This window comes from Poecilia reticulata, chromosome 5 (genome assembly GCF_904066995.2).
Source record: "Poecilia reticulata chromosome 5, P_reticulata-male-v2, whole genome shotgun sequence".
NCBI classification, from domain to species: Eukaryota; Metazoa; Chordata; class Actinopteri; order Cyprinodontiformes; family Poeciliidae; genus Poecilia; species Poecilia reticulata.
Genome location: NC_088834.1, coordinates 10,371,725 through 10,384,871, shown reverse-complemented (window position 1 = coordinate 10,384,871; position 13,147 = coordinate 10,371,725). Strand labels below are relative to the sequence as shown.

The window sequence follows — 13,147 nt, the reverse complement described above, 5'->3', positions numbered from 1 at the left end:
ATACAGGTGTCATACTACCCTCCTGGTCAGTACGCCAGTTCAGGACAGCAGTACCGCGTGTCCCAACCTATATCCCACCAGGTGTCTTATCAAGCCCAACGCACACAACCAATGCCTCCGCCCAATCAGCAGTCAGGTCAGTACATTTTGATGTACTGCAAACTTTAAAACGGTCTCTACTTCAACTGAAAAAGCTCTGTGTTCTCATGGTGCATCGCCTTAAACACCCATTTATTTGTCATTTGATTTGAAAATAATTCTGCTTTGACACATTTAATATCAATGTTTAATTCATTTGTACAGCACGATTAACACGTCAGTTGACCAAAATGCTTCATAATCACATCCACAATTCTAAAATAGTAAATTGAATAAAAACTGTAATAAACATAAATAAAACAGAGTTAAGATTCAAAAGTAACTCAATATTAAACACCAAATAAATAATCAGCTACAGACCAGAGAAAAGAGAGGAGTTTTTTTCTGACATTCAAGTGAGGTTGCTCTCTAGAACAACACCCAGATTCCTGACTTGTACTGGACGTACTGGGACATCAAAGAACATCAACTGCACAAGAGGAGAGATATGATTTGCCAAACCAGATGACCTCAGTCAAAGTTAGAAAATTTAACCTCATTCAGCCATTATCTTTAATTAACTGGCATCTTGCTTCAGCTATCTTCTTCCACAGCCGTTGATCATTTTTGTTGTAACATTTTTCACTTCAGTTCCTGTTGAATTTTCTTATGAAAGCTGTTTCATCAGGGTCTTCAAATACCGATTGTTGGCACTATTTTGATCTGACCCTCATGTCACTACAAGGGGTCTAATCTGCATGTTCTTATTCTCTGTGTTTGTTATAGTTGCTATTAGTAATATTCAATAATTTGTCTGTCATGACAATCTTTACTTTGACAAATCTTCACTTTTAGGATATTTAACATATTTGATTAGTATTGTACTTAAAACTGAAATATACGATGAATAGACTTGCTGTCTCTGACCTACTTCGAGTCATCCAGGTGAAAGGTTTGGTTTAAACAACCTTTTCCCTGCATTATTCAGCTAAGTAAATTTGGCACAGTTCAATATTCAGCTCTGTGTCTTTCAAGGAAAAAGTGGCACGGCATGACTCTTTAATTTACACTATGCAAAGGTGGTCTGTGTTAATATACTGGGCGATAAACATTGTTGACGGCTGAAATGGACTTTGAGTTGAAATGAAAGTCTGCCCGTCCACATGGCTAATAAATACTAAGGTCAGTGAGATCTTGCATCAACTATAGTTGCCATTTGGATTTAATTGTGAACACTCATAAATTGATAAACCATAAACTTTTATGTTTTGAAATTATTTATTGATATAATTGATCAAATGAGAATCATTTACTTTTTAAGTTGGCATGAAGCACATGGTTTTTCTGCATTTTTAATACGTCATTTGAAATGAAATCAAATATTTTGTCAAACCTCTGTCTGTTTTTGTATTGTGCTCTCATCAGGTCTTCAGACCATGATGCCTAGCCAGCAGCCAAGCTATCAGAACATGATGGGGGTGCAGCAGCCTCCAAATCCTGGTCTGCTCAGTTCCCAAAGAACGAGTATTGGAGGCCAAATGCAAAGTATAATGGTTCAATACCCACAAATGCCATCATATCAGGTTTGTGCGCTTCTGATTTGTCTGTTTTATGTCGTTCTTTTAGAAATCATGCATAAATACAGCTTGCAGAGTTGCTCTACTTCACTGTAGCTCTAATACACATTTGTTGCAGCAGTGGGGATATATTTGGAACTGAATTAAATGTTTAGAAATCTGAAGTGGTTTGATTAGCATTAAAATTTGAAGTTGACGATGAAACAGTAACTCATTGTCTGACTTTAAGTACTCTTGTGAATCAAAACCATTTACATTTTCCTCCCACTCAATATTTCCATTTCTTGCGTTAGGTGCCAGTGGCAAATGAAAATCAGCAAGTGGTGCAGCAGCAGTACCAGCAGCAGGTCATGGTGCCTGTCAGCCAGTCTGTCCAGGGGCCTATGCCTGTCTACTACAGTGTTATTACACCCACACAGCAAAATAGCACAAGGTACAAGGATTTGTGTGAAATGTTTGCCACTTGACCTCATATAATTTGAATGTTATTCTTTTTAATATTAATTCAACATCTTTGATTGCTGCAGACCAACATTTTCTCTTTTTTTACTTTTAGAAAGTAACCTTTAGCTTTTATTCTTGTTTGTGATTTAGCCCGTCAGTAGGTTACCTGCAGCCTCCCAGCTCAGAGCAGTTTCAGATCACACAGTCACCGTCTCCCTGCAACCCTCAACCATTGCAACAGCAATATTCAGGTATGGCCTCCTGTCACGAAGTACTATTATCAATTATAATAATACAAAGAATTCATTTTAACTGTTTGTTAAATATTTTACTCTTATACAAAAGTCCCTTATTTGTTTTATTTTTTTAAGTCTGTACTTTGGCTGTACACGTCACCTAGACTCAGAAAATGCCTGATTTGAAATTTACAGCATAACTAACTGAGATTACAAGAAAGTTGATCAGCCATCAGACAGTAATAGAATGACATCTGTGGTTTGTAAAACTAGGTGAAAGGTATTGTGGGGAAAGGTCACTCAGGTTTGTGGCGTGAGCTGTAAATAAATGTCCTTGAAAGGGGCAATGTTTGAAGAAAACAAACCGAACACGTTTTTTCTTTTCTACTCCTGATCAAACCTGAACTTGTTTCCAACAATAGTCACTCTATCATGTGACATGCTGTCCTTCACTCTGTTCTGTTTGTGTCAAGCTACCCTTTGATCTTATTTTTAACTCTGCGATCTTATATGCATATTTCTTCACAAGTTAACTTGGCTCATCTTGTAGTTAAGGACTAAATTTAGTTAGTCTTAGCATTTGATTGTTATTCCAGGTACTTCACTATCTCTAGTTCTATTATTTACAGTCTGTTTTATGAACTGTGTTTTTGTAAATCACGTGTTATAAAGGTAAAGCCTGTCTACAGTTCTCTCATTATAATATATTCTTGTTGGTCACTTTATTAGGTACACCTTCCTAGTACATTGGTTCTGATCCTTTTAAAACTATCTTAGCCTTTTATGTCATAGTTTCAGTGAGGTGTTAGAAACATTCTTTAGAAATTCTCCATATTCTCATGACATTTTTACGGAATATTCATGATTTTAATACTGCATTCCAAGCATTCTCCATTGGATTGAGAACTTGTGGCTGTTGTCAGAAATAATACTCATTTTTAAACAAGGCTCAGTTGGTTCAGATGCAAAATATTTGACATTTTTATAATAAATCTGTTTTGAAGTCTGACTATAAATTATTCCTTGTATTTCAACTCCTGCAGTTGTAAATCCATCCTCTGCATTTATAATTTTACAGTGGCCTTTAGTGACATGTTAAAGAAAACATTGTTTTCAATGGGTAGTTTGAAGCTACATTTAAGCTGAATTAAATCTAATATGTTTGGCTGCACATGAAAAGCACAGGGTCACAGAAAAGGTCAGCCCTTCCCTGTCTCATAACTCATAAATCATCCATTTATCTTGGCTTTATCTTTGCTTTGCTCCCTCAGGAGTGGCTCCTCCAGGGCCTGGGGTGATGGTCATGCAACTCAGTGTCCCCAACGGACCGCAGCCTTCCCAGAATCCTCCTCTTGTTCAGTGGAACCCGTGCAAGTACTACAGCATAGAGCAGCGGCCCAGCAAGCAAGGAGAGCTCTACAAACCTGACAACACTCCACAGGTAAACAAAAGCATCAAACCCCTCTTGATTATGAATAATGCTATTTGTTATTGCAATACCTTTTTTTATTCTCTTATCTCCATCATCCTTCTCTGGTCAATTGTAATAATGATTTACTTTAGTATGTAGGTTCTGAATTAAAACTTCTGTCCACTTAATAACCAATATCATACTAATCTTCATTTTTCTTTATTTAGGCCAGCACTCAGCTGACCAGTCCCCTTGCCTCTCCCACGCAGTCCCCCACTCCGTCTCCCTCTGGCAGTCTCAACAGCGTATGTCCAGGCCTCGGACCACTTCCCCTTATTTCCCAGTTTCAACGGCCGGGAGGACCGGCTCAGGGTGCGTGTAAAGGTCCAGATAAATAACCCTCATGAAATCAGATCCTGATGTTCCTGGACAAAATGTCCAGAGAACGAGAGTGAAGAAATTATGTTTTTATCTTTGACAACCAGCCAGTGAGGTTGTACTTTGTACAACCAGATATTCTGCAGTTGTAGCTCCACCCTAAATGGAGAGATAAATAAAGTTTGTTTATAGTATGAATCCTTAACTTTATGCCACGTCATGTTTCATATTTCTCACAGACAGATTCTTATCTCGAGAATAATAAAACTCGTATTTGTAAATATTTCCTAATGATCAAGTACTCCTACACTTAAAAAAATTCTAACAATGTTGTATATCAAAATCTGGTTGGATTAAAAAAAACCTTCTCTATCTTTGGGTTTTAGCTGTGTTTATAAACCCCCCACCATGACATGGCCTTTTTTCTTTCCATGCATACCTTTAAATTTGACCAGGTGGCTATTGGCCTCAAACTAGTAGTGAGATCACTCCGCCTCAGCATGCTGAAATGACTGGCATCATGGGGTCAGACGTTCTACATGACTTTACCTCATGTCTGTCCTCTGACCTATATTTATTTAAACTCTGAGCCTATTTACTGATGAATAGATCAAAGATTTGGAAATCACCATTATACATAGAAACCTGGTGTTGCATCAGTCTGACATTCTCGTCTGTACAGCACAGCATCTCAGAAAAACAATTTGTTGGGCATTTCCATTTGCATTCACCAAAATCATCCTCCTGCTAAAGAATAGAAATACCTTTGTGGTTTATATGCTTCTTCTTTTTATTATTATTATTATTATTATTAAAGCTTTAAATTGCTGCTGTGGAAATGTGAAGATGTTTTTTTTCTATTTTTTAATGAACACAGCTATTTCAAATCAAACATTTAAACTTTGTAGTTTTGATCTTGACTTGCGTTTTATGTCCTTCAGGTGACGGTCGATACTCTCTATTGGGGCAGCCTCTCCAGTACAGCCTGTGTCCTCCACCCCTCATGCATGGCCAGTCCTCCTATAACTCCCACCAGGTTAGTCTGGGTTTTTCTTTTTATATCAATAAAAGATCAAATATTGCCTCATTAGGGATAAATTCAGGCTATGATTTGTCCATTTTAATAAATATTCTTCCACAGACTTACAATGTCGAATCTTCTGAATTATTGGGAAGAAATGAAGCAAACTCTGTTGCTAGATTACAAGATGATAAACTCTGAGAGGTTTTCTTGTCTGTGACGGGCCTGAACTCTCTCCTCCCATGATGCAAGGAGAGTGATCAGGCTTGCAGGTTAAGTGTCCATCTTCAGTCCTCAGTGGCTGATGTCCTGCATGTTTTATGCATCTTACTGATCTAACACAGCTGATCTGACTACATGGATTACCTCCTCAGGGTGTCTTTAAGTAATGAAGCTAAGAAAGATGTAAAACATTCAGAACAGCAGCGCTTGAGGATTGCTTTTGGACACCACAGGGTTAAGGCCTCCATTTGTTGCTTATGTCGCCACCTGGTGTTATGCAGAGTTATTGCAATGCATTATTGAGCTCTCTAAAACCTGTTCCTGTGTTTAGGGCCAAGGAGTAATCAAACACGGAGCACGAGGAAAGAAGCAAACACTCAAATCTGCATCAACAGATCTTGGCACCACAGATGTTGGTAAGTTGGAAACTGCATGAGACACAGGTATCTTATTTAAAAACGCTGGTATTGTAGGTTTTTTTTAAGTATGTCTCAGACCTTAGATTAATGCACATGTAGTCATGTTACCAGCATTTCTTTAACATGGCAGCAAAGACATGCTGCCTTTTAAAAATCACCACTGGAATATTTTCCCCTTTGGGATGTTAGCATTCATAAATTAAGCATCACAATGAAGAGATACATGGGAGGATCAAATGTTGAGCACTACTAATGCAATGTGTGACACGGCTTGTAATATTCTTTTAAAAATAATACCAGTAACCTTGGAGATGACCCTGTTCCATCGCAGAAATGGTTCTTTATCACTACATGTCGCTCTCTGACCTCAAAGCAAGCTTTATTGTTACAGCTACTGTCTCTTTAGACATCACTCCAACAAGATATGTCATCTAAAGTTTAATTGTATTTAACTTGCTGAAAGTATTAAGCAAGTTGTGGAGTTTTTTCCCCTTTTGGGTAGTTTTTGAATTGAAATCAAAATGTTGTTCATCTCTGCTTCTTTCTCATCCAGTTGTGAGTCGAGTACTCGAGGTGACCGACCTGCCGGAGGGGATTTCACGTCCGGAGGCCGAAAAGCTTTTCAACCAGCTGTCGATGTGCGGCGCTAAGATCCAGTGGCTAAAGGAACCCCAGGGAGGCCGAGGAGTAGCCGGAGGCTGCGGCCCCTGTGTCGGAGCCAGCGCGATGTCTGGGGTCGGCATGGGAGCCGGGGGAGGGAAGGGTGACGGCCACGACCCAGCGCACCTCTACACAGTAGTTGCAGTGTTCCCCACCACCATGGCTGCACAGAGTGCTTCCTTCAAACTCAACAACAGCGGAGCCAGCCTCTTCAAACTTCGGGCTGCCAAAAAGAACTATGACCTTCGTGTGCTAGAGAGAGCCAGCTCTCAGTGAGACGAGACGAGAGGAGAGGGCGAGGACAGACAGACAGACAGAGACAGACACAGAGACTTTTGGTGGAAAAGGAAGGACAACTGAGTGGGACTGCTCTTAGTGTACAATTTAAAATCAAAATGGAAAAAAAAAAACTTGAGTTAAATGATGTGTCAAATGTATAAAAGGGAAGAAGGTGTGAATCATGAGGTGGCTGGTGTTTGGGTGCAAATCAGATTTTTGTTTTGTTTTTATTCATTGGTTTTGTTTTGTATTTATAAAGCAGAAGAGCACACAAGACACGCAAGCATGTGTTTCACTGTTGCCGTGGAATGTGTGCTGCCATGATACAATTACACACACCCACAAACACACACGCAAACAAACCAAAAGACACAGACAGATACACAAAGTGCAGGTAACAGGGTCACGTAGCACATAACAAAAACACACTGGACAGTCGATCTCAGTCAAACCTTTTCCTCCTCCTCCCTCCCTCCGTTTCTCTTTCCTCAGCTCGCCGCGTCCCGATTGTCTCTGAATCTCACATATTTATAAATTTTCATACGCAGAGTTGCGCACTCTTTCTGCTCTCCTAAGCTGCCATTTCTCCTCTCACGCTTCCTCCTCTCTTTCTCTGCTTCTCTGTTCCTCTCATGTAGTGTCACTGCGCTCTCCTCTCTTGCTTTCTGTTTGCCTTACTGCTGTTGTGGATTTCTGTATTGCGCCGTTTCTTTATTTCGCAGAAGTTTTCCTTTTTTGAGGGTTCAATATATTTATATAAGTGATGTAAGGAATTAAAGAAAACTATATATTCAGTGATTTTTCTTTCGTTCCCGAGTGACGAAGTTTAGGCCTTCCTTTTCTCCTTTACTCCTTCCTTCTTCATCCCTGCTCCTCTTTGCTGCCCTCTACCTCACTTCTTCAACCCTCTTCCTCTCTCCCTAAGACTGCCCCGTCCGGTCCCCGACCTCGTCCCCGACGTCCCCATTGTGTTTGCGTTTTTCGTTGACAGCCGTGCAGAACGTATCAGAAGAAGTAGTTAAAGTGCACAATGATTGCATATGTCTACTGTAAATTTTATTTAATCTGTTATTTTTGTTTGTTTTTAAAAATATAAAAGTCAAAAAATCTATGAAAACACGTCCTGGCGTCGTGTGGTTTGTTTGAATTCATGGAAGTTTTGGTTAAAGCTGAATCTCAATCAATTAGAATATAATCAGAAATGGTTTATTTCAAGAATTCATTCATAACACAGTGATATGCGTCTTAAGAATTGTTCAGTAAAAGTCAAGGAAAACCCTAAATATTAGTAAAGAATTTAGTTTTACATAAGACCAAAACGATTTTTATTCAAAAACGTTAAGACCAACACTGTCGGCTTCAACACTGCTGGCAACATTCATTATCCAAGCATAAATACTGGGAAGTTAAGTGGAAGGAAAATGTATCAGCAGGGGGTAACTTGCTTCCTTAGGATTGTGAATCAAATCCCATTCAAGAGTTTTGGTCAATTAATAAGCTGTAGGTGAAGGCACTGCTTTTAGAGTTACTACACTCACAGGTGTTAAGAAAGGAAACTGCAGATGTGTTGTTTCTTCAGAGGGAGTTGCAAAAGAGCACAACACAAAACGGCACGACACCAATGTGACTTTATGGCACAAAGAATCTAGTAACGACAAGTGAAGTTGCGGAGTAAAAATACTGTTGAGTGTGTGGTTGTGTGTTTGCAGATGTATTGTAAACACACACACAGAGTTGAACACAATACATCTCCAGTGGTCACTGGGTGAAAGGTGGGGCCCACCCTGGACAGGATACCAGCCTATCCATGAGCAGAGGAATATGTTAGCATTTTAGCCTTTGCACATTGATCAAAAGCTTTCATATGTGAGCATACGGTTCGATCTGTTGCTCAGACACAACTACAGGCTTTAGTATGTCTAAGAAGAAGAAAAAACAGCTGAACAAAAATATGAAGAAACGCTGAATATTTTGGCACTTATTGAGCTGTGTCATTGTTGGCTAACATATGTACCTAATCATTTTTCACCAACAAATTAGTGAATTATGAGACGGGAGCATTTGCAGGTCTTCAAAAGAACGCAGAGCATTTTAACAGCTACAGGAAACCAGTAATTAGACTGGTTTACTGTGTGACGACCATCAAGAATGCTGGAGGAAAACCTTCCTGATCACAGGCTTGAAAAGGCAAAGATTCCACCTCAGTCCTCTACCTGATCACTTAATCATCGTTTGTTGAATCAGCTGCACTTCGCGTGCTCCTGTAAATGCTGAAGCAGATTTGTCCCCTCTTTATTTAGTTTCCTCTCCTTCGCATGTCCAGCGGAGCTCGGATGACGAGCCACCCAGGCGCGCCTCCTCCTTTCGTCTGCCGTCTGTCAGAGGAAAGGAGCCACAAGACCTGCGCAGGTACCGCCGCCAGGCTTCAGCACTCCTCTGATTGGAGAAGAGAGCAACCCCTCAGACACGGGTCACTTCCCACTGGGAAACGGCGTCCGCTTCATGCCGCTCTGGACCAAATCACTGAGAGGAAGAAAAACACAGCAGCTGTGTTGTCATCTCCAACCTCCTGTGACCCTGCCACTCCAGACAGGAGGGATGAAGGAGGATTGCCAAAATGCTTGTTGGTGTGTGTCTGTGGGTGGTTTGGTGTCGCTGTGTGTAGGTGAGCACACTGGTGAAAGGCCAAGGGCACTGAGGAGGAGACGGCTATAAGTGTGGCAATAAATCTGCTCACTCCAGGAGAATTTCTGTATCTGTAAGGAGTGCACCGAGGAGCAGATTTCCAGTTCACGTAAACATGGAAGCAAAGGCTCATCTGTAACCTTCAGGAACATTTGAAGCCTCACGTTTTACTTTAGTTTATTTAAATCAATTCACAAGACAAAACACATCCATTCAAATTAATCATCTTCTCCAATCCAGTTGTAGATGTCCAAAGTGCCTCCCATCAGACATCTGTGACCCTCCGAAGGATTTTATGCAACGGTCACTTGTGAGTAAAGACGACAAACAGAGGAAAGTTAATGAAAATCCATCCATCCATTTTCTTACACCCTTGTCCCTTAGTGTGGTTGGGAGGGTTGCTGGTGCCGATCTCCCGCTAGTTAATGAAAATGTTAGTTAAAACATAAACTACTAATCTATTTTTTACTACTCATTTTTTATTTATTTCAATTTAATTTCATAGGATCACAAATATCCAGTGACTTTTACTCAAAATCAGTTTTAGCAGATGTATTTTATTAACTCAGTGACCCATATCCTGTTTTTCCCAATGAAACAAAAAAAAAAGAAAACATCAAAAAATGTAACGTAATTGTATTCAATATGTGAAAACATCAGAAATTATTTTTATGTTTATGAAAAACAAACTGTTTTTCTACAAAAATCAGACTGATTTGTTTGTTTTGATAAGCAAGTAAGAAAATGTAATAGTAATAAACATTAATGTGTCTTTGCTTATTTGCGTAAAAAAAAAAGAGATTTTTTTTCTTTTTGTTTCTACCTTCAACTTTACAATTTCACTGTCAAAAAATGTTGACACCCCTGATCTAGACGCAAATATTTGGCCATCTTTCTGACTGCTGAAGTTTACTCCAAACTGTGTCATAGAACAGGACAATGACTGAAAGACCCAATAAAAGTCCAGACGCAGAACTGATATGAAATAATATGGCTCAACCATAAGAGAGCTGCGCAAAAGTGAAATTTCTCCCCACAAAGTGAAACTGAAAGACTCCTACATCAAGCTATTGCAGCAAAAGGTGGATTTTTGGCTTCATCTTAATGAAACAAGAGTATAAATGTATCAAACTAAAACACATTTAAAAGGTGATTGTTTGCCGTTAAAATGTATTGCTAAATTTATCCAACAGAGGTCGCTGTTGTACTGGAAAGAAAGCAAACCCTGCTTAAACTGCCACTAACCCAATTTAACACACTGCTGGGATCCAGCATTTGATAATGACAGAAGAGTTTTAATTTATTCGGAAGACTAAGACAAGGTGTGGTGAAACTGGTGAAGAATCACGTTTGGGGATTAAAACTTTTAAAGCAGCTTTGAGGTTTAGAGTGACATCTGAATTTCTAGCATTTAGTTAACCTAAATGTTAAATAAGCATCCTCCTTTCTTTAAATTCCTGATTTGTGTTACAGCATCCATCACAGAACCAATAAGTGTGCCATTTGCAAATTGTACCAGAAAAGCCTTTTGCAAGCATTAAAAAAACATATACAACTTTGTGGGGCGTCAAGCTGCAGCCGTGGATGTGGAGATAGACGCATCCCTTTTTAAAGAGCGCAGGCTCTGCATCATCTCATTGAACCGCCACATTCAGAATCACATTTAGCATCAAGTCGAAGAGAAAATCCATCTTCCCTCCGCCAGCCGCTGAGAAATGTTGCAATGTGTGAGGAAAAATAATAACATAAAACTATATTAGAGATCCTCTTTGCCTACTGTAGCAGAGAAGGTATTGATTTTTAGAGAAATATTTCACAAATCCTCTTCACTGGGCCGATGCTAATGTCACCTCTCTCTTTTTCTTTTTTTTCCCCCAGGTGTCAGGGGCAACATTTCCTTTTTTTTCCCCCAGACTTTTCATCAAGCTTTTAAAAATGTATTTTTTAGAAAGTTTTTACTTTTGGGTTCCTGCAGGTTTTTTTTTTTTTTTTTTTCTTGTGAAAATTTATCTAATTTCATGATTTCACACCAATCCTCTGAAGCACTGAATTAAAAAGGCGACATGATTCTTTTAATAAACGCTTAACACGCCTTTTTTATTCCCCTCCATTTTTCACTGAGGTGTTACAATTCAATTATCTAATTGCATTTGGATGAATATTAATCTCAATTTCCCTTACATTTTAAGCAACTCCTGAGAAATAGCTGAGATTTGTATTTTTATTTTTAAAAAGTAATGATGTAGGTAACGGTGTCAGGGGTCAGCGTTTTGGACCAGACAGTCCCGCAGACAGAGACACTTTCCTGACTGGCACCATTAATCTGTTCAGGGTGTTAATATAAAACCAGCTGCTCTACCACGGGGGAAGACAGTGGCAGTGGCATTAAATTGTGCCTGTGGGTGTTTTCCATCCTGTCTGTCCATCAGAGGCGAACAAGGCACATAAATACATAAGTGCTGGTTAATACATGTGATTTTATCCGTGTGCAGTAATAAATTGAAGGTTGCTGGTGACACCCATACACATAAAGTGACAAGACAAGTTTACAGATTGAGTCCTGAGGCCCACGGAGAGAGAGAGAGAGAGAGAAAGAGAGAGAGAAAGGGAGGCGGAAAAGCAGCGGAGGCTGGAGAGAAGGCTGCAGGGTTGGAACCAATTAGGCCAAGAGAGGCTCCCTCCACCTGCACCCAGGCCCCTGGGGAGAGCCCCAGTGACAAGATGAGGGATCATCATCATTACCATTATTTATTTGCTAAGCAGAGGCCGACTCTGGGGCCAATCCTAATAGCATTCCCGAATTGCAATGAGCGGTTTGCGTTTGGGGGCAGGAACGGAGCTGGGGAGGAAGGTGTGTGTGGATGTGGAGTCGCAGGGCGGTTAACAACCTGCCGAGCCTGAGTTTAGAAACAAACACTAAACTATTGCGACCGACTGATGCTGAAAGTAATGCTGTTCAATCAATTATGCAGGCCTATTGTAGGTTCCCCAAACTATCATCAATAATATATGAGGCTTACCGAGGGGTTTGGTGGAGGAGTCAGGTCGACCTGGCCTCTGAAATCAATCTCGCCATTTCAGGTGAATGCTATTAAATTCAGAGGAGCAAAAGCAGCCTGTTCATATTACTACTGAAGTTTAGAACAATTTAGAAAATTACCTGTTGATTTTTTTTCTCTCATTTTTTTTTGGGGGGGGGGGAATCTTTAAAAAAAAAAACATCCAAAATGAACATGGCCAGATGAGCTAAAGGAATATTTTGGCAGGAGATCACAAAACGTAATTTTAAATTTCACTCTGTCAATCAGAAACCTTATTTAGCCTGTACAGATGTGAGGTCGGCTGCTCTTTGCTGTGGGACATCCGATATTCTCTCAGATTGGAGAATTGGTTTTCATAAAAGACTCATCTGCCCTGGTTTGAAAAAGCATTTGCCCTCTCAGACTTTTTATGCTTGCCTTTTTAAAATGTTTCAGATGATTGAAGACATTTTAATTTCAGACCAAGATAACGAGAATCAATATCAAATCAAAACTAAAATGTTCTGACCACCTTATCCAGTTTTAGTACAGTTTTATTTTTCTACTTTGCAACACAAGAGTCACAGAGTTGGACTAGACTTTTTTTTTTTTTACGACAATGGAAACATATGATGCAAAACTGACTCAGTGTAAAAGTTATACTATAATTTTCTTAGGTTTAAGTCAAATGAGTCCCAATGTATTTAACTAGTTTAA

General features: G+C 39.6%; 1 protein-coding gene across 13 annotated transcripts in view; it reads left to right on the top strand.

Moving 5' to 3' along the window:
- Positions 1–7,844, top strand: part of r3hdm2 (R3H domain containing 2) — a 50,573-nt gene extending 42,729 nt beyond the window's left edge. For all 13 annotated transcript variants that reach the window (XM_017304911.2, XM_081607000.1, XM_008408456.3 and 10 more), the window contains 9 exons: positions 1–136; positions 1,504–1,661; positions 1,949–2,088; positions 2,250–2,350; positions 3,607–3,776; positions 3,974–4,118; positions 5,066–5,160; positions 5,699–5,783; positions 6,340–7,844. In XM_017304911.2, coding sequence (XP_017160400.1) covers positions 1–136; positions 1,504–1,661; positions 1,949–2,088; positions 2,250–2,350; positions 3,607–3,776; positions 3,974–4,118; positions 5,066–5,160; positions 5,699–5,783; positions 6,340–6,722 — 1,413 coding nt within the window. In that variant the 3' untranslated portion in view covers positions 6,723–7,844. The remainder of the gene's footprint in view (positions 137–1,503; positions 1,662–1,948; positions 2,089–2,249; positions 2,351–3,606; positions 3,777–3,973; positions 4,119–5,065; positions 5,161–5,698; positions 5,784–6,339) is intronic.
- Positions 7,845–13,147: the final 5,303 nt, after the last annotated feature.